Genomic DNA, 27,459 nt, shown 5'->3' on the forward strand with positions numbered 1-27,459 from the left:
CATTCAATTATGCATTGCAAGTTATAGTAAATCTATTCAGTGACTCTGACTGTACTATGCAACAAAGTGAATTAGATTTATATTGTCGATTATTTTACACATAATTTACACTTCCTTCAATACTTAACTTGACTTAAACACAATAATGTTTTTAAAAGTATTATTACATTGGACCCAATAGATTTTGCCATATAAAATGCAAAAAGTAATTTCCTGTTTCAGATAATTCCATATCTTCAATCCAGTTCACAATCTCGTGGTGTAAACTGAGATATAGAGATGATGACTAGAGAGGCTCCTCCCAGTGCGTCAACACCCAGGAACAAGACATGTGTTTTGGTGTTTAGATTACCCTGAAATGAAATACTACACAATTCTCTCACATCTGAAAAAGGGGATAGTAATTTTCCTAGCAGAGTGCTTCTGATGCCTGTTTTGCATATTAGTTATACATTAATAAAAAGCATGGTTATGTGTCGCTTTAATTTGTTACTGGCCCTTAAACTGGTTTTGGAGTATAAACACATTTGTAATATATTGAAAATAAAAGTCATACACCCAGTGGACATAGCTGTCAAGAGCACTGCAAAATAAACACAATAAATTCAAATCTTTTTGAGAGTCTACAAAATAAACAGTGGTTTTCTTTATTTCAAACTAAATACTGGAATTCCATATCAATCAACCATTTTTTATGTGTAGTACAATAAAGACCAAACACCAAGATGCTACATTATGAAACAAATCCACCTGATTTGTTGCACACAATACCCTACCGAATGGATTCACATCAGAACTGATTAATCAAAATAATAAAAAGGGAACTTGATTAATCATAGATTTGACTCTTGTCAATTTGAAAAATAAAAAAAAACGAGGGGCACAGATTAATATCCCAAAATGAAATAGGCAGGCCCATATGGGAGACCTTTCTCTTCTTTCAATCCTGAAGAGGAACCGACCCTCCGATCCCCTGTAATTTAAACATTACATTAGGGCCGGTCGATGATTGGAGACCAGGGACGACATTTAACTCGGATGCATAATTATGCCATGGAGGGACAGGGCGGGCAGGCCGGGACGTACGATGTCAGTCAGACGACCCGTGTGTGTCTAATTAAATAGCAGCCAAAAGAGAGTAATTGCTACCCTGCAGGAACATGGGGAGACTTCACCCATGTTCCTCCTGTCCTGGGTCGGCCCCGTGCGCTGGATCAAGTAGTAGGCACGGCTGCCTTGCTCGCAGGAGAAAACTCAACCGCAAACCCACAGCTACCCTGAGTTGAGGGAGTTAAACCCAGTCCGACTACTCCCTTTTAGCAAAGGACTGGCAGTTGAAACGACTGTTGTGTTCAACATGAAGTCAAAGTCCAACTCTGGCTTGGTGCGCTGTCCTGGTAATGAATGGTGCCCAGCAGCAAAAAAACATGAGAGCGTGTTTGTTGGCAGGAATCTAAAACATGAACTTGCTGGGATGGGTGTGGAGAATGGGGCTATATTGGGAGGTAGTGTTTAACCAAAAAAAAGTAAAAGTAAAATCACTGGAGAACACTGTTAGGAGTAAAGCACATGTTTACAAGAAGCTTAATTAACACAGCATAATATTAAATTAATGAAGATATTCTGCGTTTCATTTCTCCAAATCTAATTTGTCTACTCACTACCATTACATAAACAGTAGATATTCACCACTTCTTCTGATAATAGTGTGGTTGTGTCGTTGGTTTTAAACTCCGCTAAATATCTGTATACAGTGAAGTACATGGCATGCCAAATATTGTAACATCTAAAACACAAATGCCAATCAAATAGGTTTAAATAACAGACTCCTGCTGACACAAAACTATCAATAAAACAATAAAACAAAAACAAAAATAAGTGTGATTATTCAGACTGTAAATATACAAATTCCCTGTTCTGCCTCAAGGGACACCAATGCGGTATTATACTGTATTGTACTTATTTATATTGATATATTTACAGGAAATAAGACTGTTTCTTTAAACGGTTTTAAGGCAGGGCTTAAGATATGTGGTGAGTGAAAAAAACAATGCTACATGAAAGGATATGGAACTAGGATTCAGCATGCTCGGCTTGTGACATTAGCCAATATTGTTGCTATAAAACCAGATTAATCAAGGGCAGGCCTATAATCTTCTGACCAGTTTAATACATTTTTGGACGCAGTTTCTTTTGATACAGCCAAATTAAAAGCAGCTCATCGATTAATAGTAGAACTTGTTAGATTAAGAACCTGCAAAATATGTTCAACATTTTTGTATCAGACCATTGGATCTGATGCTACTTTGGTGCTTAAATATCAACAAAGACCTTTGTCTGTTTGGACCTCATTTTTGTTTTACAGGAGCTATTACGTTGCATTTGAGACACATCTATTAGAATATGCACTGTCCATATCTGTGTATGGTTTGAAGCGTTGAAAGGGAAATGGGAGAACGGTTGTTTATGCTTTATCTTAGTGCCCATAATAATACTACTAATCTTTAACACGTCAATGGAATACAAACATTACAGCACACAACAATTGGTCTTCGAAAAATGCTGCAGGAAGCCATGCTTTTGTAAAACCAGTTTACAACCAACAGCTCCCAGTAAACATGAGCTCTGGGACAGAACATGATTATTGTTGTCCCAACCCAAAGCCAGAGCGAAACCGCTCAACATTCTGTGTACTAAGCCATTGGACCCGCTATGCAATTACGCCACGTTCATAGCAAACTAAATGACCAGGACAAAGGAAACTTCGATATAAACATCTAGCAAACGCTTTACAACATCAAACCTAGGCCGGGGACCTGCACAGAGGAGCAGTGTGTTCGCATTGCTCTCATGGTCCATCAAGAGATCGTTCACCATGACCATGAGGTCAAACGCCTACACTAATCACACGGCACTGATTAGTGCCGTGCTGTGATTGGTGGCGATGTTGAATTGGGCGTTCAAAGTCCCCCCCAATGGCGTCGGACCAGAAATCATCCAAGCAACACTCGTCTGTGTGTGTGGGTAAGTATGTGCGTGTGCGTGCGTGTGTGTAGTTGTGTTTGGGAATGTGTGTCTAGGTGTGTGCTTGAGTATGTGTGTGTGCCTACCTGCGTATGTGCGCACATGTTTTTGTGTGTAGATGTGTGCGTGCAAGCGTGTGCATGTGTGTGTGCGTGTAGGTGTGATCAGGCATGTGTGTGTGTAGATGTGTGCGTGCATCTCTGCGTGTGTGTAAAAATCAGCGCTCAACTGTGTCCTCCACAAGTAAAGAGTAGGCGGCATCACATCTTCTTGTTCCTGCGTCCCAGGTGGTAGTAGTAGGCCAGTGTCACCACCAAGAACAGCAGCCGGCTGAGGAGCAGAAGCACCGCAGTGTTGGGCATGACCCCGAGCTCCGCCAGGGTAATGAACGTCACTAAAAACACACAAACACCGGGGTAAACTGCGATGCTCGAAAATGACCACCAGAGGGCGGTAGTAACACGTTCATTATGATCTGGGTGTTTGGCAACAGATGCTCAGAATAGAGCCCGCACAGCTGGACTAGTGGGGATGGAAATACACGGTGAACAGAGGGAGAAAAACACACTGTTGTCATCCCATGAATAAAGGTAGACCTAAGAATAAAGGTAGACCTAAGAATAAAAGTAGGCCTAAGAATAAAGTAGCCCTAAAACAATGGAAAATATAGATTGGACAAGGTTTATTCACCTAGAAACTGAATAGCAAAGTAGCAGGCTTCGGTGAGCAGAGTCCACTGGATAATGACCTTCTCGGTCGTGTAGACCCCGTTCCACATGACGAGGGACAGACCTGGAGAGAAGGTCAAAGTTCAGACAGGAGAGGTGGGATGGGTTAGGGAGGATGATGGGGGCTAAATCAATACAATCACAAAAAGCATGTAGGAAGCTCAAACAGACAAGTGACAGTTGAGTGTAATAAGCAAATTGGCTCTTTTCTCTCATTCAGTCGCTGACTGGCTGCCTGGCTCTCATTAAACCTCTCTCCATCGTTCTCCTCCCTGCTCATTTCCCTCTTCTGTTGCTTTTGTCACCTATCACGAGGCATCATGGCCCAGCAGGGGGGGGGGGGGGGGGGGGGGCTGACAGGTGGGCGGGCCGAGGAGATTATATCCACTTCCTGCCGCATCCCACCTGCATGGAAGATGAGCCCCCCCCCCCCCATCCCCCTGATTCCTACTTCCTTTCACTGTCTTGTACGGGTTCATCCGATGCACTTGCTAAATCACGGAGTTCGCTGACATTTACAATAACACTTTTAAAGGGGTTCGCCCTCCCACCCTCGAGGATCTCTGGAGGACTGGAGGGATGGTCGTGTGGAACATTAATTCGTTCGACGCGTTACGAAGTCACGTTTCACGAAAGCGGAACGCAGGGCAATCATTTTAACTTTCCCATTTACAAAAGAAGGTCTAATTCGATAAATATAACGAGAAAATATTCCCCGTCGCTTGATTCACCGCACGCTTCATAACACCGGTGTGAAAGCATGCCTCGTTCTGATTCAAGTGCGTTGCATCACTCTGAGCGCTGGAGCACTTCCTCATCACCTTTTGATGTCTTGTCACCTCCGCTCTCCCTCCCAAAGCACTCCTACACACTGGTGCATTTCTCAAACTCTCCAACACAACACAACACAACCCTCCTCTGCTTCTGCATCTTCCACTTACACAGAGGCGTCGCAAGCGCTCCGCGTCTGACTGATGGGCAAGTGCTGCTCTTTATTACAACGCCATTATAGTAATCACACACACACATCTCCCGCCTCCGCCCGGGGTAGCAGAGTGGCGATAATTGCCGTGCAGTTATGAGCACCTATTGCCTGCGGCGGGTCGACAAGCCGAGAAAATAACCTGAGGTGGAAATGACCGCGCCTTGCCCAAATTGCGCTGGCTCCCGGCGACGCAACAGGGGCTGAAAAGGCCGTTGATTCTTGAGAGAAATGGGTTCAACACGGACTATATATGCGTGCATAATAATAACGATAAAAAGGTGCCATTTTTTATTCTAGCACTTATTCTCTGCGCCTTTGGGAAAGTGTCTTTCCCTCTGTTGGTCTGTCTGTCTTTCCGTTGGTCTGTCTCTGTGTCGACCACTCACTGAGAAGGGCCCCGCCATAGAGCCGGATGGAGATGTTTGTCGTCGAGAGTTCCTCCTCGAAGACGACTTCGTAGAGCTGATTGGGGAACACCAAGGCCTGTGTATAGCAGGGGAAGGGGGGAGGGAGAACACACAGTACAATGCGTCAATGCCACGACAGGGACCATTCCGTCTCCCCTCAACTGTAGTTGCTTTTGCATCCAGAAATACAGTGGCATTTACAACGGGGACAACGTCCCGCTGTTGGGAGTCTGTTGGCCCCACAGCCCCCCCCCCCCCGGGCCTACACCCCCTCTAATATACACTGAGAACATTGAGGCTCAAGGTGGTGCAGCAGACAAAGGCAGAGCTGTTTCACTGGACCAGATGTGCGCCCGAGATAGGTCAGAAGCAGCAGCAGCAGCAGCAGCAGCACACTGCTGGAGCGTTGGGCCAGTGTCACTCTAATAGAGGCCCTGCCCCCGGCTCCACCCAGTGCCGGGAACGCAGTCGCCAGGGGAAGGATGCTCATGATTTCAGTGCAGTGAATGGGCCACTGTGTCGGGGTCGGGGGAGTGGTTTGCCTCGTTCCGTTTCCACTCAGAACATGCAGTTTAGATTGTTTGTTTAGATTATATAACCTCGACCGAAGGGTGACGCCCAACTTGAATTTGTTAAGTGAAGGATTTCACCAATATTTTAGATTCATTCTAAATGAGAAAAAGGCTTTTTAAGTTATGTTCAATTAAAAGAGAAACAATTTTCACACTCAAAAATAGATTCTGGTTCTGCATGTCTAAAGGTCTCTTACAAATATTATTTTCCAAGTGTGGCTCTATCTTGTAGTTACCCTCTTTCCCGTTGCTTGCGCTGTGTTTCTGCATGTTTGGGCTAGGTCTACCATTCCTGGCCAATAATGTACAAACATAGAAATGATTCATGTTGTAGGAGCAGCGGGGGCTATCAGAGTTATACAAACATTACAAACTCATCCATGTGAAACAACAACAAACCGACAGCTTGTCAGGGGTTAACTTTAAGATTTAAAAGGGTGACCAGCAGTGGTTATGTTCACACACATTAGCACACACACACACACACACAAACATACCACCAGTGCCATGACAGAGAATGTCACTGCTGAGATGAGGATCCACAACCTAGAGGGAGAGAGAGAGAGAGAGAGAGAGAGAGAGCAAGGAAGAGAGAATAGAGAGAGAGAAGAGAGAGGAAAAGATAACAAGAGTTAATACAGAGAAATAGATACAATAAGCTCTGAAGTTATATCTTCTTGAGATTATTTAAAGGATGTAGACGAGACATTGCCAAGAGGGTGCAGCAGAGTCTGAAGACCCTTTGGTGTGCAATAAGAGTTGTTCTAAACGGGTTCTGAGACGGAGTGAAACAGAACAGAGAGCAGATCTCACCTGATTCCGAAAGGCTCCCTCACTGTATACTTAATCTCATTGCCCAGCATCTGACTGATCTGTGAGGGCAAGAGACAAAGAGAGAGACACAGAGAGAGAGACAAAGAGAGAGACAGAGAGAGAGAGAGACAGAGGGAGAGGGGAAAGCAAATGATTCATATCAGGAAACATTTCACCCTCCGTCTTCACTTTGTTTGAATCTCATCCGTCTGCCCGGATGTATCAGAGCACACAAAATCCTATAATCCTGCGGAGTGTTTTCTGGCTACAGCTAAATCCAACGTACATTAATATACTCTATCTAGGCCTCTTGAAGATGCTGAAAGGCAAAATGGTCAGACTCCGGCATTAATTAGCGACATTGAACCTGAGGACAAGAACATTCCATCCCAGAAGCAACGTCTTCTCCATCCCCGGTTCAGCCAGGGTCATGAATGAATGCAAAACAGACACAATATACGAATATATCAGAGTTAATTTTCACAGTTTATACACCTCTGAAGATGATGCAAGGAGGGCCGTTTTGCATCCGTCCCGACACGCCCGTTTGCTTCGGGCTTCAGACTCACACGCGACTCTAGCCGCAGTGAACGATTGCCAATGATTGACCGGTAGATTGCTGCAGCCCATGCTCTGACACACAACCGGGTTATTTCCTTGTATTGAGAAATGCAAAAACACATCCTGCGTTTGAAAGAAAATACAAAAATAATAACCTACAGCTGAGGATGGAACTTCTTTCCTCCTCAGATGAAAGCAGCAGCTGAGAACAACTCCTAAAACTCTTAAAAGCTGCCTGCCAAAAGCCCACACATAAATGAAAAAGATTCATTAAGTCCCTATCTGACCATCAGCCCAGCCCATGATATATTGGCATTGGCCGCGCCCAAGTAATCATCAAGTTACCATAAGCCAATTAAAAGCCCGGGAAATCCTGCCACAAGTCTATAGAATGGCGACAACTGAGACAGGGTCAATATACTTCATTATTGCCGTTTGAATTAAATTCAATTATCTACAAATCATTGAGTTAACGTATTGTCCCCATTGTTGTCAGCATATCTCCCTATCCATCCCCAGGGCCTAATTACTGGCTGACAGAGACTTTGAAACACCGCCAGGGGCCCAAAGCACATATTAAAAGCCCACAAATATAAGGCCACAGGAGCAGCTGTGTGGTCACATGACTTGCTGATACATGGCATTTTGACATTTACTTCTTAAGCAGACCATTTAATCCGAAGGGATTAAGAAACTAGGCTAAGAAACAACCATTGCAAGCATACAATCTAAATTGGAGTAATTGCCTGAACAACTGGGGTGAGTGAATCAAAAAGAAAAGATTAATAGTCTTCATTTTTTTGTGAATCATAGCCAGAAAAACAAAGCCGGGTCCAAGTTCAACATCAGTTAATATAGAACCAGTGGATATATATAGATACCGATACTCGACTAGTCTGACAACAGATCAGTAGGTGCTGCAGTAACTAGTTAAACCTAATTGCTCTTTGGTTTGGAGAAGGGGAGAGGGTTACTGCCAGCTTTCACAGTTCTTTAGCTGGACCGGGAGTGATGAAAAAAAGCAAAAAAAAAAAGCCCTGTATGTCGAGGCTGTGCATTGAATGTAACAAGATACCCGGTTAGAATCCCATGATGGAGAAGGCTTTTATTTTTGCTTTTGGTCGATGTCAGCTCTGATCTGTGGCTGGTTCCGTTGGATGGCAAAAGTTCTGTATTAGGATGGGGTCAAACTCAGTTTGTTCCTCTCTAGGGTGATCGTCGTTACAGGGACAGAACAGTCCCAGAGAAAGTACAAAGAGAATAATCTGGTTTTACGAGTAAACAGATGCCAACTCAAGGAACAATGTACAATTACGGTGCAATTGGCTGCAGCCAGAAGAGCATTCATTAATTTTCCAAGTATACAATGACATTCGTTTTTCGGGGATATTCTGATCTAATTTCAATTCTGTAAAAAGTCATTCTCTGGTTGGCAGATTTGCCATAGTTCAAAAGGTTGCTTCCTGAATGAGGTACAAATTAATAAAAAATGAGGAGGAAATGTGGAGGAATCATTTATTGAATTGACCGAAACCATGAAAAGAACCTGCTTTCCTATCGTTCTCTACCGAAGGGGAACACTAACTGATAATTATTCTGAATACTCCCATCACATGATATGGAGAAGGTAAGCCACGTAATTCATTGATGTTTAAGTGATAGATTCTAAATAAATGACAAAAGTACCAAATACTTTGGTAATTTAAGCCAGTCTACAGCGGACCAATTAAACACCAAAAATATCCCCAACATGGAATGGAAAGAATTGTGTCCGTTTCACCCGCCCGCAGTCGTTTTTTTTTAATGGCATACATTTGCAAGGGCAATCATGAAATATAGGGCTGAGACACATGAACTTTTCCGTCACGATAATAATGTCTGATAGTCACCAAGGCTTGTCAAGGTTTGAGCTAAGCCTTGACAACCGACACCAAGAAGCCAGAGTCTTTGGTTGGGCAGGAGCAGGCTATATGCCATGAGATCCTCCATTATGCTACAGTAAGTATTGAGTGGCTGCAGTAATCCAACACTATTATCCTACAGGTAGCAGTTAACGGTTAACAGTTAAGCTTACAGCAGCACATTTAAAAGGCATGGGGAATGGATTTACGGATACTATCGACTTGGTTTGCATGTGAACATGTATGTTGAACATGCATTTGCTTTCATTAATTTGCCTTTGGGGATTAGTGTAATCATTAGTGTGGATTGCTTACTCCGGGTAGGAAATGAGTCCTTAGCCCAAGTGAAGGAGTTCAAGTACCTCGGGGTCTTGTTCGCGAGTGAGGGTACTATGGAGCGTGAGATTGGCCGGAGAATCGGAGCAGCGGGGGCGGTATTGCGTTTGCTTTACCGCACCGTTGTAACGAAAAGAGAGCTGAGCCGCAAGGCAAAGCTCTCGATCTACCGGTCGATCTTCGTTCCTATCCTCACCTATGGTCATGAGGGCTGGGTGATGACCGAAAGGACGAGATCGCGGGTACAAGCGGCCGAGATGAGTTTTCTCAGAAGGGTGGCTGGCGTCTCCCTTAGGGATAGGGTGAGAAGCTCAGCCATCCGTGAGGAACTCGGATTAGAGCCGCTGCTCCTTTACTTAGAAAGGAGTCAGCTGAGGTGGTTCGGGCATCTGGTAAGGATGCCCACTGGGCGCCTTCCTTGGGAGGTGTTTCAGGCACGTCCAGTGGGGAGGAGACCTCGGGGAAGACCCAGGACTAGGTGGAGAGATTATATCTCAACACTGGCCTGGGAACGCCTCGGGATCCCCCCGTCAGAGCTGGTCAATGTGGCCCGGGAAAGGGAAGTCTGGGGCCCCCTGCTTGAGCTGCTCCCCCCGCGACCCGACCCCGGATAAGCGGATGACGATGAGGATGAGGATTAGTGTAATCTTATCTCTGCAAAAAACATAGATTTATACATTCTATTAACAAAGTGCAACATTCATAAGAGCATTTATTTTGTGGTTTTATGTTGTCTGCTGGCCAAAATGTAGGAAAATATAAAACAGAAACACACGGAACGTGGGAGATTTATGTGAAAGTAGAATAAGGTATTTCAATATGGAGCAACCTCATCCAATGATTGAAAGATTACAATTCAAGGTTATTTCTTAACATTTAGGAAAATACATAAACTTTTTTGCCTGAAATCCTACGCATGCATAGGAACCACGTTAGTTGAACTACTCTGTCTGGCTAAATAGATCCCTCCAGCCACGCTACTATCAGATGGCTGCCTCTGACGGGAACCCATAAATATTAATGACAGCCATGAGAAATGCACAACAGGAACCGGGCCTGAACCGAAGGCACAAGTCCGGCCCCGGGGGGCTGTAGAGCGAGGAGGGAAGAGGAAGAGGAAGAAAACACAAAGCCACGGTGCTTCGTCAGAGGAGTGAGCGCTGCAGTTCACACACCAGCACCAAAAGGAACGTTTTTCTAAATAAGGACCCGCTGAAACATGTCCCGTTTCTACTCTGAATCATCGTTTTAAAATCTCCTCCCAGTCAGGGAGAACGGACTTCAAGAGTGCTGATTAGTCACAATCATGAGTTGTAACTTTGATGATTGATCATCGTTTTAGTCACGCATCAAGTAGGAATATCAGATATCTGCTGCTTAAAGCTTTTAATATGAAAACATTTGGTTGCACTTCTCCGTTTCACATCAACATCAAAGTGAATATAAATAACCACGTAAAAAACTTTTACTCGGCTGCTTATCAGACAAAGCGACTATTCATTTGGCTCTGGTAACTAGAGATGAGCTATTATCAGTGACACTCAGCAAAATCAATGATTAATGGATTACAAACGACACGTTAATTGCAGACCGTCTTAGACTTTAATCATGGATGTTGGATGGCTGGGGGCAACAATCTTAAATTAGACAGTGCCTCTTCTCTTGGAGAGACACAACAATCGTCATCATCATCCTCATCCTCAACATTATGACACGCTACCAGGTAAAACCAGTCCCATGACCCAAGCCGCGCGGACAGCAGGTTGCAAAGTGTCAGCCGTCACCACCGTGACAAACCAACAGCAGACCATAACTCTGTCCTACCCGCTGGACCCTCGCGGCGGAACACACGCGCGCGTGCTCCCAGGGCCCGGCGCGGTCGCTCTTAGCAGCACGCAGAGAGAACCGCCCACACAGGAAGGCAGACGGGCAGAGGACTGCTGCAGCCCTTCCTGGCATTGTTTATAGAAGGGCCCCCGGGCGCCGCCCAGCCGCCCCCACCGCCCCCCCCCCACCCGTCATGCGGTCGCACGCGTTTAAGGGATGTGCGGTGGAAATCTGGGTTTTTATAGTGAGGTGAGAGACTGTAGTGCTGGTAGTCCGCCATTACCGGTGTTGTCCTCTGTCCTTATCCCCTCGTAAGGACTGGTCTAGAACCGAATCGCTGGACCTAATAGATGGGGTTACGCTTCATCGATACAGACACTCTTATTCCTACACGGTCTGAATTTGAACTGCGTCTTTGCATGAACCACAACTTGGTTAGTAAGAGCCCATGAATCATTTAGTGGCGTATGGAGGATATGGGCAGGCAACTAGTCCTCTTCTATCCATCTCATCGCATGGTGACTGGGAAGAAACAAAACCATAGAGACTAAATCCGGGAGGCCATGAAAGGGCTCCACTCCGCTCCAAGGCCTCTCTTGGTAAACATTGCGGGGGGACGGGGGACGGGGGTGGAAGAAGACAAACTCATGACCGAGAGATGAAAAACAGGAGCCGGCATCTCATTACTCCCCCTATTCTCTCCTCTCAGCTTCCCCTTCCTCTACATCATGCATTATTCAGAAATGTGAGAGCAGCCCTCCAATCTCTTGTACACTTGTCCTCAAAATGACATCGGAGATGGGGAAAGAAAACCTCAAACAAAGAGGGATCTGTGGAAGTGTGCCATCATTGTTTGTGTGTTCCTTGCCGATGTGCAGGCTGTGGATCTGTGATCAAGGAGCATGCCCTCTCCCAATGGCTGTGTCCACATTAAATCAGAGGTGACGGGATATTAAAGAGGATCGGGATGTCCAGAAGGGGGCATGGCCAAGCGGAAGGTAACCTCACAACGGGGCCACTCACGTCACACACACTGACACACACACACACACACACACACACACACACACACACACACACACACACACACACACACACACACACACACACACACACACACACACACACACACACACACACACACACACACACACACACAATGAGTCAATATACCGGCTCGATGGTGGATTTTCATTTAGGTATGAATTTAAGAAATGTAATGCATGCATGAATAACTTATGAAATCTGATGGATTTCTGTGTGCAAACATAAGTGTGCGATGCGGATATGAATGATGAGGGACCTTGGAGCGGTGGACCTCGCCGTCGTCATCCTCTCCCCCCACTCCCAGGATCTTGCGGGTCTTCAGGCGACTAACCAGGTCCGTCTGGCTGTGCTTCTTCATCAGTGGCGGGTGCTGCTTGTTGCTCATTGTGCACAGATCTAGAGCAGAGCAAAGACAAATGGTAAATGGTGAATGGACTGCATTTATATAGCGCTCTTGAAACCAGTGGCCACTTAACGGGCTTTACTTTGACCCATTAATGCACACATTTACACACCGACGGCGGTTAACCATGCAGGGCGACAGCCAGCTCGTCGAGAGCAGTCAGGGTGAGGTGTCTCGCTCAGGGACACCTTGGCACTCAGCTAGGAGGAACCGGGGATCGAACCAGCAACCTTCCGGTTATCAGCCAACCCGCTCTACCTCCTGAGCCACATGCTGCACAGACTAGACAAATATCTAGTTTTATACGAGTCAGATTTGAGTCAAATCTATCATACAGACCTCCTTTATAAACCAAACTGAAACATTTAAACCAGAGTTTAATTATCCTGGCCCTATGAAGCTTTGAGGGATGGCGGGTCCATGGAAGAAGTAGCAAAAAGTTGGAGGTCTGAAAGAAACGTTCTGGGGCAGTGAGGGGGAAACCAAAGAGGATGAATTGTGTGTGAAGGATACAGGGTTGGTAGGAACTGTGGGGTTCATCTGGTTTTCTGGAGGGAGAGAGGGAGAAGAGGAGAGAGAGAGGGGAGAGAGGGAGGGAGAGACAGAGACAGAGGAGAGAGAGAGAGGAAGAGGGGGAGAGAGAGATCTACCCATCTCCTTTTAACTCTCCTGCAGGGCCTGACATGCGAAACATAATTATAGCAAAAGAGTCTGGATAATAGATGCCAGACAGATAAATAAAACATGTTTTCCCAGTCAAGCTGAGGGGAAGCGTCCTCCAGGTACCCCGAGGGCCAGAGGTAGCTGCAGAAAGTTCATAAATCACCACACACACACACACACACTAATTCGAGCTAGCTGCACTGAAGTTCCTCACTGTTCAAAATCCATCAGGTCCCACTCAATATGAGCGCACACAGAGAGACTGTGGTGTGAGACAGATTTCCATGCGGGTCATGGGGGTACCAACCTGTGTTCCAGTTTCTGGACTAAACAGGCCTCACTCTGAGGGTCATTAATCTGCCCAAGCTACGTTTCTCAAGATAGTCCACTGCTTGTTGCATTTCCTACAATAACTAGGAAGAACATTGGTCTCACATGGCTGTGATATCTGCATCATGAAGCCTGTAATCCAATCGCTTAAAGTATTCATGGGAGCGACTGTGGAGGATATAAGAAGTGATAAACAATGACATGACTATGTAAGTAGTCACGCTGAGAAGAGTCTCATGATATTGACAGCAAAACCCGAGTAGACGTTTATGAAGAATTTGTTTCAGAATGAAATGACGGCGGTCATGATTTCTGACACACAGACAGCACTTCAAATTGTGTTATCATGCAAGATCTTTATTCGTCACGCAGTCAAATGACAGTGGCAATTCGTACAGGGTTGTGCAAATACAACAACAGCATTTTTAGACTTAAAAGAAGCAGCACTAATACAACTACTTTTGCTTGTGTTATTTTTGAAAATAAGAAGCAAAATAACTGCACATAAATAATCTGTGCGCGTGCGTGTAACTTGATGGAGCTGTTGGTTTCAGTGTTCACAGTGCTGATAGCCTGGGGAAAGAAACCCTGCATCGGCCTCTGCGTGACTGAGGAGGCGCTTGCCAGACCGCAGCAGGAAACCTTCAAACGCTGGGGTAGGCTCAGGTTCTGCAGGGAGGGGCGGGCGGTTCAAAGAGCGAGTTCAGCCCAACGCGCTGCTCTCTGCGGAGCCCTCCTGCCCTGAGCGGAGCTGTGGCTCCCTGTCTGAACGCTCTCTGCCGCTCCAGAGGACACGTGTTGAAGGAGCCTTAGGGAGACTCTGAACTTCTTCAGAAGCCTGAGGTGCTAACGAGGCTGCCTAGCCTTCCTCGCCCGAGTGTCTGTGTGTGTTGAACGCGTCAGATCCTCTATGTCGTGGACTCCCAGGCATTCAGAGCTGCTCCCCTTTCCACCGTACACAGTCCCTTTGATCCGCAGTGGTGTGCACGGTCTCTTTTGTTGTGCTCTCCTGAACTCCACAATCAGCTCCTTTGGTTGGGTGACATTTGTGAGGAGGATGTTTGTCTGGGGTCCAGAGTGACAGCTCAGCCGCTTCCTCCGGGAGGAAGGCACAGATGTAATCCTGTAATCAGCCTCCCAAAGCATTCAATGACGACCGAGCTGAGGGCCACCGGTAGGTCGTCATTCAGGCATGCTGGAGACGCACTCTCAGGCACAGGGATAACAGTGAGGCATGCTGAGGCAGGTGGGGAGGGAGGACTCAGCCAGGCACAGGGTGAGTAGTGTGGTGAACACCGGGTCGGGCCGATTAGCACAGGTCCTCGGTCCTTGCCCAGATACGCCATCTGGACCTGCAGCCTTCCTGCCGTTTCACACTCGTCGGAGCCCTCCTCGCGTCGCGCTCTGTCACAGAGAGTGGGCGCCCCCCCCCCCCCAGTGGTGGAACTCTCTCCAGCTGCTCTATAGCTCACCCACACTAATCACCTGTTGGTATACCGGGAGCAGAGTCCTTTAACAGACCCCCTTCTCTCTGTTAAACTAGTGCTTGACCAACGGTGCCATTTGACCAAGATAGAAACATCAATTAATTTGCTCTGTGACAAGGATTGTTAGTGAAAAAGTGTGAGCGTTTAATGCCACAGATGCCTGTCTCTGTGGGCTGGTGAAGAACTGCTAGGTCTGACAGTGCCCTGGAACTATTGATCAGAGGCAATGAATAAAGCCCGGGTGGCTGATAGGAATAGGGAAATTGTTAAAAAAGGACGACAGCATTGACTTCATTATAGGATTTGGTTCCCGGCTACGGAACAAACGAGAACATTTCGGCACAAAGTATTTCCCGCCATGTGCACTCAATACGTCCACCTGATGCATTCACTTAGATCAAATACCATTTCAGCACGGCCACGTTCCATTCATTGGTTTAATTGGACTTCCTAGGTTCTTTCAGTTGCATCAGCAACTGAAAGAACAAGCAAGATCAAGTGCAGCAGAACAGAGAGCCTCTGGGTTTGAACAGAGAACCTCCTTAGGAGGTTAGCCTCCTACCAGTACGGCTCCTTTAATCCGCTCATCCACACCGAGGGGAGCTAATGGTAAGGGCGTCTGAAACATTCCTCCATGAATATGCCTTGCACGCACAGAGTCTATTTGAAGTTCAGCGGAGTTCCATGGAACATGTGTTGGGCCTTCTGTCGCCGAGTATGCCACATGCAGATCCCACGCGTCCAAACACCACAGAGAAGCCAGGCTCTGCATCCTCTGTAGCATCTCTACCGCAGAACGACAGCCGCAACCGTAGAAGGAAAGGACAGAAGGAGCAGGGCAGTAATCCGGGGGAATCACACACACACACACACACACACACACACACACACACACACACACACACACACACACACACACACACACACACACACACACACACACACACACACACACACACACACACACACACACACACACGAAGAAAATTGACATTGGGAGTTTCCTTGACTTCCATCACATCATTGTGAAATGATTTCCGCTGTGGACCAGCACATTTTAATGCGACACTGGGATGCAAACAAACCCACACCCACCAAAAAGAGGAAACATTGGTCCCCCACGAAAAGAAAGAATAATTTTAGCACACCAACTCTGAGGCCTGTTTTAATGCAACAATGTATTTGAAATGTAAATGTAGTAACGACTCAATACTAAATAAATAACCCCAGTCATTCCCAGAATAAAGAAAAGCTGAAAACATAATATTATGGGATGCAATGAAGGTAAGGAAAGAGGTGACGACACAAGTAAGATCTGCATCTTCAAAGCGGTAAAGATTCCTCCCAGATGCCAACGCATGCACATCCGTCTCCCCGCCAGATGGAGAGGTCCTGATGCAGTTGCCTAGCAACACAGCTAATGGGGAACGGGGGCTTAGTTGTGATTGTTACATACTGTTGATGAGGTCTTTCCTCACATTCCTGGGCCGTCACTTTGCCATTCTGCATAATGCCAGCGTGAGATAAGAAATAAAAAAGGCTTCAATCTGCATTCAATCTGCTGGAGTGGAGGTGTGTGTTCGCAGGAACGGGCCAAGTGTGAAAACAACAATTATTTCAAGGTTCATGGTTTTATAACCATTGCCTTGTGACGCATCCAAGGAATTAGTGTTGAATTTAAAGTGTTGAATTCAATGATGAAATGCAAGGCCGTCAAAAGGTGTACGGATATTTTTACCAGTAATGAAAGAGAGATACCAATAGAAGGAATAGGGGTAATTCAAAGGAAGTATAGTATAATAAATTATTACATTTCAAAACAAAGGGGTTTGATGGTATTGAACAGCAAAACATCACTTAGTAGTAATATCCAACTCCTAGAACGAACGAGAAACAGCAACAGGGGACAATAAACTGATGATGTCAGGCAATTCCCAAAAAACACCGCCATTGATTGTCAAAACAATCAATTGAAATAATTTTCTACAGAAGTCAGTCTAGGGGTTATAATGAAAAGTATTCGAGTATTTCCTCTCCTTACAAGACCCTTGTGGCCACCTACACAAGCAGGTAATGACTAAGGCATCTCCAAGGGACACTACATGCATGAGGATTGTAAAACGGCTGCAATGGCTTTATGGAGAAATGTCTGCATGAGTCACAGGACCGACGACATACATAGCCAGCTGCGGATGTAGTCAGTAGTCAAACCATGTGTTCCCTTTTTCTCTTTGACAAGATTAAGCATTGTCTTGGGCCGGATGTGAGGATTAATCTGCTTGTGGGCCTTCCAAAGAAAAAGGGAAATGTACCTTCTATGAGTTCAAGGGAACAGGGTTTAGTGAGAACTGAAATGTGCCCTCTATTAAGGCTAACTGTGTAGCTGTAGGGAAATGTATCTACGGAACCAGCCATGGGTTGTTAATTAAGCAAAACCTCTGCAGAATGAATAATTATAAAGAGCAACCCACATACATACATACACAAACACATAAAGATGAAAGATTGTAATTTAAATTATTGCCATGGGTGAAGCATAAAGCAGCTTCCTGAGAAAGACCTTTGCCAGTTTCTTCCAATTTCTTGTTTCATTTTCTTGATCAAATGGGAAAATCCAACAGGAGCAGATAGACCGATAAGTATCTCTGACAGTGTTGGGGGAAAAAACAAAAGCTGGGGGGCTGAGAGCAAGGATAGGGGCGAGTGGGTGAGCACAAGGACAGTGTTTTGCTCATAACAAAGCAGTCTCCATGGCCTAACCTGAGCAGCCAACGTTGGGTGGTTGGCCCGGTCAGAACAAAACAAACCACTGCTCGTTTGATTATATAATGCCTTCCTTGGAGACAAGTCACCTAAACGTGGGGTTCGTCTGGATCATATCTTTCAAAAGTTTATAAAGTGCGGCAACTTAAAAAGAATGCCGTGAAATAGTTGAAATTGTTCCTAGGATTGGAACATCTCCATACGCCTCCAGTCTGCAGGCTTAGTGTTCAGTGAAAACCGGAGAGCTGATCGGAAACACAACCTCGGACTCGAGTCCAATAAAAGAGTACTAAAATAAAACAGAGACTGAATATTCGGATGCTTGACAGTCCAGAGGAATTATTTCCAGCAGATGGTATAGTATCTGGGTTTTATTTACGCCTGGCCTTTTACTATATACAAACGCGTTGTTCTATACTTTTAGGTGGATAAAAAAAACTGATCCCTCCCTGAGGCAAAGCAGACCACCTTGTCGTGGCCGGGGCTGCAGAGCACCACAGAAGAGGACAGACACAAGGCCGAAAGGGCGTCCGCTTGTCAACGCTACATTATGGTGTTTAGCTAAACACTGCTGAATCCACTTGCCCTGCAATAAACCACACAAAATGATTATATTTTGATTAGGGATTACCCCAGCCTCATCTTCTTGCGGCAGCAGAAGACCGAATTCTGCCGTTGTTAATCGACTCCTGTGTTAATGATGCACAGGACGGTGTTGGCCTGGTCTTTGCTCAGCAACGCCCGTTTAATAGCGAGCCTGACAGTCATTGCGAGGGCTTGTAGGCAAGCAAACAGATCCAATTAAGTGGATGGCTTCAGGACGTTAATAACTTCATCAGGCATGTCCTTTATTCATTCAGTTCATTAGTGTGGAGGAGTTAATCAGAAAAAAATGTGGCTGAGTAAAGGACGTCACGCACCACAGCCCCCAAAAGCCCCCGGGCACATCTGGGGGGCGACTAAGGGGCACATCCGTGCACTCCTCACCTGTTGGCGAGCCAGAGAACATCCCGTGCCAATTCCCCACAATCATGAACAATGGCTTCCCGAGCCGTCGCAGGAGCTTAGCTTGATGGATGACTCCGCCGCCGACGGGGCCAGTGTTGATGACACGGCAGCCCAGCTGGTCGTTTTTACCACCACCCCCACCTCCACCGTCCGGCCATCCCCGCTGAGCCCTCAGGGCGGGGGCGTGCGCGGGGACTCTGCAGCCTCCTGCCTTCGAACACCTCTACCGACATGTCAGTCCAGCTCAAGATTAAGGCAATGTCGTACACCTCAATGTACAGGTCAATGTTGTTGTTGTTGTTGTTGTTGTATAGATATAATGGATTCTTTGTGACCGCCGGGGATGAAATATCGCTTAATTGCTTCGCCGTGTTGAAACTGCCCTTGCCGAGCGCAAATAGCAACCCACATAAGCAGAGAGGAGGATGTGTTAATTATGAGGGTTAATCTACTTAAAAACTGTGAGGTGATAGCACTGTAGCACGTTATTTACAAGTGTTGCCGTTCAGCAAAGAACTATTGGAATTGCTCCGACATTAGACACTTGGATTTGGATTATAGTAATTTCAAAAAGCAAACGTGAATGCCGTTTCAGATGGGGCGCTGCCACAGCCGGTGCCAAATGCATTATTAAATGTAGGCGACAACTGCTTCCAGTGGATTCGGACTAGCCATGAGTAGCGTTACGTAGCCAGCGCTGCCGCCGCAGCTGCGTCCGAGTTGGCCGCCTGTGATTGTTTGTGGTTTCCATCTTGTTTGAGCTACAGCTCCCCACGGCAGGTCTACTAAACAGCTAGCGTGGGACTGGCTGGGGCTGGGATGAGGTAAAACACAAGTGACTCTTCCTGCACACACACACACAGCTGGGAGGTGATTCATCCTCACTACAAGACAGAGGCCCCCCCCCCCCCCCGAGAAGTAAAGGCACACGCTGCTACACAACACAGGCCGACAGGGGAGAGGAGGTGAGAGAAGAAATCACCATTCTAATCCTGCACGTCGGGGACTACTGGTAGAGGCGTGAAGATGCAGAACACGGCCTTCTCCTTCTGTGCCGTGAACAACAAAACCGAGCCGGGTGCCAATCGACAGGAAGGTAGAATCATGGCCGCACACGGGTGCGTACACACACACACACACAAACGTGCAGCCATAATTACGTTATATATCTGGTATTATTTTAAGCTCATGAGCAATAACATAATAGCAGCCTCACAGCGAGAGTGGAAAAATAATAATACAGGCTTAGTGTGTGTGTGAAGTCAATCCGTCAAGGGCTGCAGACAGAAGACCTTATTGTTAGGCAAATTCGACCCAGGACACTGGAGGGCTGGGAGATTAGTGTATACAATCAGGGAATGTATCTGTGCTACTACTGTATGATTGATTACCAGTGTTATTGTCCGTTGGGCTCGGCTAGCAAAGCGAACACCCCATGGTGATTAGCTAGAGGTTCAGGCACCGGGAGAGGTCAGATGTTGGTTGCCATTGGTAACAGTCAGTGAAAGTCTCATGATTCATTGATTTAATGAGACTTTAATGATGCGGAACACATTGGGTTTTTTGGTGAGGGTGGAAACTTTTTTTTTTTTAAACATAGGGCCGTTTTCACAAGTGGGAGAAAACCAGGTGTAGCGCATAGCATGGGCCTCTTCGATTTAGGTATGGCACTGCAACAGTATAGACACAAATAGTCAAGTAAATACACATTTACCATACCGATGCGATAGACTTTTCCCTTCTATTGACCACCTGTAAAAAGGGTCCATTAGATTCCAGTGTCTCAAATTTCTGGGGTAAAACAAGCAAACTGAGAAGATTCCTGTGCATGAGCAAATTCCTGGGCAAATGTAACCCTGATGCCATATAAGGATGTTCACGTATTGTGTGCATTAACACTTCAGCGACGGGGTATTCGGAATAGGGGACTATTCTTCTTCATCATACTTTAAAAGAGCCCAACGTCAGGAATTATAATAGCCTGCTTGGTTTGACAATCACGAAGGACAAAATTAACTCATTTTGTAGAAATCTGAAACAATGAATAATTACTCTGAATTTCTAAAGCGTTAAGCAGCAAATGGTTGGTAATTGTACTTTGAAACAATATGAAGCAATTTGATTGGATTTGTGATGATTAATTCACAGATTAATCCTTTCAGCACTCAATAATAATAATAATAGCAAGGCATTGGTGCATAGCTGTCTACTAGCAGTAGAGCTGTACCATATGCCATTACTATTGCATCAAGATGAAAGGTTCCACTACTATTTTTAGACTAATGGGTAACCCAAGGCCGGACGTGTTGACAAGTCCATGGCCATAAAACTCTGGAAGCTCATTTCAGATAGAATCTGGTCCACGAGTGCGTGACCACACACACATTAGTGTGAAACCTAGAGATAACCTGGAAGAACAGGTGTCACGCTAAAAAAGGCGACTTTAATGGGAAATAGAAGTATGACAAATCACATTATGCTGGGCCACAGTCCTATAACCCCATGGCATGGCCTTAAAACAAACAGCATCAATAACAGAAAGGGTGCCTTTAAAAGCACTCAAAATGGATTCCTGCCTGCGAGCGTGTGGTGGGTTCAAAGCGAAGCAGAGATCTAAGCCTAATAAAGTAATAAGGATACGCTACTTCAATATGGGCCCAACACACTTAACAGTTGTACATCGAGTGCAGGATGTTTGGTTCCCATCATGAACACAAATATACACACAGATGGACGAGCATGATTTCATCCATCAACTGAATATCAGTGAAGTACAACCAGTGCAATGAGCATTCGAGCATTGTAAGCATGATCTCTAAAGACAATAGCTGATAAATGGATATAATTCCTTGATCGTTCCATTTGTTCCATTCGAGCATTATCAACCAAAACAATACCACTTTACCCAAACTAGGGTATACACTGCCTTTATAGTTTCACTGTACTAGGTCCAATTATTATCAGGTTGTGCAAAACACCACCACAAGTGTTATCTTAGCTGAGTACCCTCTTCAGTTTAATGGAGGCTCATTTACAACTACCATTATTTGTTCAGTCTCCTCTTCAGCTTAAATGGTTTTGAAATTCAGAACTTCTTGTAAAAGTGCCACAAGCTCGAATGACGGGCCAAGAAAAACCTGCTTCGGCTTCACTCCCTTGACACCAACTGACGACAGAGAGCGGAGCATCTCGACACCCCTGGGAGCGACACAAGCCGCCTGTTGGCTGTCGATTCTAGGGTCTGCAGTACGTGCTAACCTGGACAACATCCATCTCCTTACAAACCCTTCACCGAGCCGCCATCTTCTCAATTAGGTCAGACTCCCACTGCTACGGCTGGCCGCGCGCTGCTTCGTAATCCCCTACGAGGCGATTTGAGTCTAGGCGGGCAGTTGAAGGAGAAAATTCTTGCCAGTTCAGGCATTCAACCGTAGTGGTGTCAGCAGGCAAGTTTATCATAATAGGATTGACGGGAGAGTTTGACCGCTCGATGAAAACCGACCGCTCACTGTAGATCTACTACTGCGAAACGCTGTCGAAGATGCAGAGGATTCAGAAAACAAGTTGTTTGCTAATGAACCCGGTTTACTAAACTGACACCTGGTTGCTAGGCGACCAAGTTGGACGACATAGGGCCATCGATCGAGGGCACACTTGGCATGATTGCAAAGATTTAATTTCCTCGCTAAATGCCAAAAACCCTGGCTGAGAATATGATACGAGTCCCCTGGCTTGGCGTGCAGGACGCATCGCATTAGCGGCTTTAGTCTCACTCATGTCAACGCTAGTTAAAGATTCACATTTCCCTTTTAGGACTGAACTGAGGGTTTTCTTTTCAGTGGTACACATGTTAAGTTATTGCTATATGCAGTATATATATATAGATCTCTTATGGTTCAGAGAAAACAAATCTGACAAGGTTAAAATTTGTTCAGGCGCATAGGCATACAGATGGACGGATTACTCTCCTACCTCCTTACCAATACCAGCCAGACTCTTGAACTTTGTTGGAAAGCGCATGAGTGTCCGTACATCTTCGATGAGAGCACGGTTTAGATCAAATTAGTTTCATGGGTACATTAATTATGATAAAGTCCCTATAATCATAAAAAATGAAAAAGATGGATATTTCAAATCGGATGCACCTTGATGTAAGGACATATCCCTCTCAATTCTAAGGCAATGTAATGAGACACTTTGGCAATGAAACAATCACACCTTGAGCCTGGGCATCCTTGGTCATGGAGTGTTTGTCTTATTATAAGCCTGGCCATGTTGGGAGGCAGTGGAATACTTTTCCTCCCTGAGCTCCCCTCTTGTCTGGTAGTTTCTAGGTTAAGGAGGACCTGGAGGACGAGCCCACAAATACAATTTCCGCACACCGATGTGTTGTGTTGCTCTAAATGAAATGAGGTTAGATAGATTCAAAGACCATACCGATATTGCAATGCCATCTCTGTATTCGGCATGGATGCAAGATCCCTATTAACACAAAGCATGCAGCGCTGTTGTGGCTCAATTTGCAACCAGTTTCCCAAATGACCAATTAAGATGTTGAAGTCAAGCTATAAGCTGTTCAACATCAAATAGTTAAAGCGGTTGAGTGGTCTTTATGTGTAGTTGGAGGTGCCACAACACGTGTTTTCATATCTAATTCAGATTGCAATCTCTGCCCTGTTCAATCCCTGTTGGATCCCACATTCCTGGTTTGCAGAACTATATTGCACACCACCAACAAACGTCAACACCTGCGCAAATGGTTCTGCTCACATATTATCGGGATCTCCACACACCCCTCCCCCCCCCCCTCCGCAAATAATCAAAGGTTATGGACGACAAAAAAATCAATAGCAGAGGCATCTGTTATTTGCTTTGTCTGATCAACGGAGGCGATGTCCTCATCACGGTGTGCAGGTATCCCACACAAACAAGACCAAACAAGGAAGTATTGGGATATGAACTGCGACATGCCTAGTTCGAACCCGCCTCAACTATTCCCTCCTTCTGAGATTGCATTTTTAAAGCCCCTCTACTGTGGCTCAGAAGAAAATACAAAAAAGGTGAAAAACGTGACGCATGTTGAGGTGGGTGGGCAGAAAAGACGGCTTCCCATACTGACGACTTTATTATAAATACTGGCTCACACTCCTGAATATCGAGTGAGTGTATGTGCAAGTTCAATGAAAGGAAATACAATGGTATTGCTACCTCCACCTGCATTCACTGCCGAGGCAACCTTAACAATTTCAGTCAGACAAAGCATCAAAGAAGACTGCATTCTTGTTCTGCTACGGAAGAAATCAATAGTGCCTCATTCCTAATTAGACCTGTTTGTATTCCCTGAATGCCTGACAGCCATCTTAATAAAAGCTGCCACATACAACCAAAACACAACCTAATACATTATCACTTCTTTTCCATTGCCACCCAGATTGTCAACACTTAAATCCTGATCATTGTATGCAAATTGACCGAGATTGAGCATCTGGTTAAGTGCTTCACAATGCTGATATGAGGGGCTTGCAGGCTTTGTTTACACTCAGATATCTTGCTAATCAGGTTATTTTCTTTTCACTCAATGAGTGGAGGAGGTCTGAGGGCTCAGTAGTGTTTACATGGAAACAACCAGGTGGGAAAGAGCCTAAGAGAAAGCAGCCACTGCATGGCTTTACAGCGATAAGCAGGAGGAGCTAGGCTTTCCTTTGTTACCTTGGCATGGACATGTTTAAGGGTATATTATGGGAATTAGGGTGTTGCTGATTAGACTAAAAGCTTTTGAAATCAAAGTGCAGTGGAACCCTGACCATCAAAGTGCAGTAGAACCCTGACCCATCAGAGTGCAGTGGAACCCTGACCCATCAGAGTGCAGTGGAACCCTGACCCATCAGAGTGCAGTGGAACCCTGACCCATCAGAGTGCAGTGGAACCCTGACCCATCAGAGTGCAGTGGAACCCTGACCCATCGGAGTGCAGTGGAACCCTGACCCATCAGAGTGCAGTGGAACCCGGGCCCATCAGAGTGCAGTGGAACCCTGACCCATCAGAGTGCAGTGGAACCCTGACCCATCAGAGTGCAGTGGAACCCTGACCCATCGGAGTGCAGTGGAACCCTGACCCATCGGAGTGCAGTGGAACCCTGACCCATCGGAGTGCAGTGGAACCCTGACCCATCGGAGTGCAGTGGAACCCTGACCCATCAGAGTGCAGTGGAACCCTGACCCATCGGAGTGCAGTGGAACCCTGACCCATCGGAGTGCAGTGGAACCCTGACCCATCGGAGTGCAGTGGAACCCGGGCCCATCAGAGTGCAGTGGAACCCTGACCCATCAGAGTGCAGTGGAACCCGGGCCCATCAGAGTGCAGTGGAACCCTGACCCATCGGAGTGCAGTGGAACCCTGACCCATCGGAGTGCAGTGGAACCCTGACCCATCGGAGTGCAGTGGAACCCTGACCCATCGGAGTGCAGTGGAACCCTGACCCATCGGAGTGCAGTGGAACCCTGACCCATCGGAGTGCAGTGGAACCCTGACCCATCGGAGTGCAGTGGAACCCTGACCCATCGGAGTGCAGTGGAACCCTGACCCATCGGAGTGCAGTGGAACCCTGACCCATCGGAGTGCAGTGGAACCCTGACCCATCGGAGTGCAGTGGAACCCTGACCCATCGGAGTGCAGTGGAACCCTGACCCATCGGAGTGCAGTGGAACCCTGACCCATCGGAGTGCAGTGGAACCCTGACCCATCGGAGTGCAGTGGAACCCTGACCCATCGGAGTGCAGTGGAACTGAAGTGTCCAGACAGACATTCAGAAATACATTCCTTTGAAGACATTACCATAACACGCGGTACGCGCAATCATTTCCGAACGCTACCGAAGCAAACTGCGGACACATCAGCGGCCCCGCAGAGCAGCGGGAGCCCAACGCGAGAGACAAACCGCCGCTGAGCTGCTTCAGTCCTCCTAGCAGCAGTGGGTCCATTAAGGGAGGGAAACCCAACGGGGCGGATCTGGCAAATGCCGTCCTGACTTGAACAAGTCACGGAACGATGATGTGGTTCGCAGTCACAAACTATGTGACCTACATTATGTGAGGACATGCACATTGCATTACCCACATAATAGTTAACAGTTAGCAAACACGTATTCGTTGATCGTTAATGTGTTGGGTTTTATGTGTTTGTCAACACATTATAAATCGAGTCAAGTCAGGGGTTTGGAGGCAAAAATGAATGATTCATAAAAATATTTGATTGGATACTCTTCACACTGGACTAAATGCCTTATTTGTCACGGTTGTCTCTGTCTGATGTTCTTTCACCATCTCTGGTGTTCAAAAGAACACACCTTTTTCATGTTTTTGCATGTGGCAGTGCAGACTTTCAGATGCGTCACAATGACTGGTATAAAAATTATGTTCATGCTTCACTCTAGCTACCCAATAAAAAGAAGATATGTGTCGGTAGAAAAATCGATCAAAATTGTCACTCTCTAGTTGTTTAACCATTTAGATACTTACCACTGAGAGCAGGGCAGCAGCCCTAGAATATAATACACTGCAGTGTTTTAAAACTCTTTTGTCGGGACTCGGGCCTACTAAGCCCTACTGTGCTATGAGTGGAAGCCTCTGCTTCGAGCTTCTCTGGTGCTCCCCCAGGCAGAAACACTACGCTGTTGTACTGTGTACCAGTCATGACAACGTTTGACCTGGCATTCAAATGCCCGGGCATAGTAACACAGCACTGAAAGGGTACTTTGTCCAAAACATTGGAAGGAGAAATGTGACACCACATCTCCAAGAACATAATAATAAAATGATGGCTCACACGACCATGCAGAACGAGAGACTAAATTGGAAGCCAAATAAAAGTGTGACTTACAGGGTCGAAAGGCTCGCAGGCAAAGAGGGAGCAGGGGTTTGCGCCTAGCTCCTAACCCCTGCTGCTGGTAACTCTTTGGGTTGACGTTAGTGAAACCTGTCAAGAAGATGGAGGTCAAATCGAATTAGAAAACATATTCCAAAAACCTGGTCAAATACTACAGTACCCCAGCAGAAATCCACTATTTTTGTTGCGAAAGGGGAGGGACAAGATGGCCTCAGTCTAATGTCTTCCCTGCCACATTGGTTGCCAAGCTACACACCATGACCGCACACGCCAGGTGGAATATAGGAAATCAAAGTATTCTCGGAAGATGGGGAAGGAGCCGAAACACAACACCTGCCACCGCCTGAGGGGATACTTTGGATCCAGACATTTCTTTCCCCTTCACTACGCATCGACAATCCAATCGCTCATCCCTAGCAGAATTGCGGCCCCATCCTCTCGACACCCTAGCCAGCGAGTAAAGAATGGTGGCCCTGGGAGAGCAATGAAACACCAATATCTACAAAGGCAGCCGATCAACACATCACATAGTCCGTGACTCCCATTGTGGTGGAGGCCGAGGCTGAGGCACATCTGCCTCAGCCTCCCCTCATCCCACCGCTGGGACACACTAGCACGCCCGCCATGCCAAGGTAATGAGTCGAAAGAGGAACGGGGGATAGAGCCTTCCTCTGTGATAGGACCGCTGCTGGCCATAGCCCCCAGAGAGAAGATGAGAGA

At 46.2% G+C, this 27,459-nt stretch overlaps 1 protein-coding gene across 2 annotated transcripts in view; it reads right to left on the reverse strand.

Annotated features, from left to right (window-relative positions):
* Window positions 1-612: 612 nt before the first annotated feature.
* The window catches only part of LOC132464236 (tumor protein p53-inducible protein 11-like), a 29,503-nt gene continuing 2,656 nt past the window's right edge, over window positions 613-27,459 (reverse strand). The window contains exons 2-8 of one of the 2 annotated variants that reach the window (XM_060060524.1): window positions 26,734-26,829; window positions 12,458-12,597; window positions 6,530-6,588; window positions 6,214-6,262; window positions 5,124-5,220; window positions 3,715-3,816; window positions 613-3,418 (exon numbers count right to left, since the gene is read on the reverse strand). In XM_060060524.1, coding sequence (XP_059916507.1) covers window positions 3,285-3,418; window positions 3,715-3,816; window positions 5,124-5,220; window positions 6,214-6,262; window positions 6,530-6,588; window positions 12,458-12,586 — 570 coding nt within the window. In that variant the 5' untranslated portion in view covers window positions 12,587-12,597; window positions 26,734-26,829 and the 3' untranslated portion in view covers window positions 613-3,284. The remainder of the gene's footprint in view (window positions 3,419-3,714; window positions 3,817-5,123; window positions 5,221-6,213; window positions 6,263-6,529; window positions 6,589-12,457; window positions 12,598-26,733; window positions 26,830-27,459) is intronic. The other variant, XM_060060525.1, reaches the window with a different exon arrangement.

Source organism: Gadus macrocephalus, chromosome 9 (assembly GCF_031168955.1).
Source record: "Gadus macrocephalus chromosome 9, ASM3116895v1".
Lineage (NCBI taxonomy): Eukaryota > Metazoa > Chordata > Actinopteri > Gadiformes > Gadidae > Gadus > Gadus macrocephalus.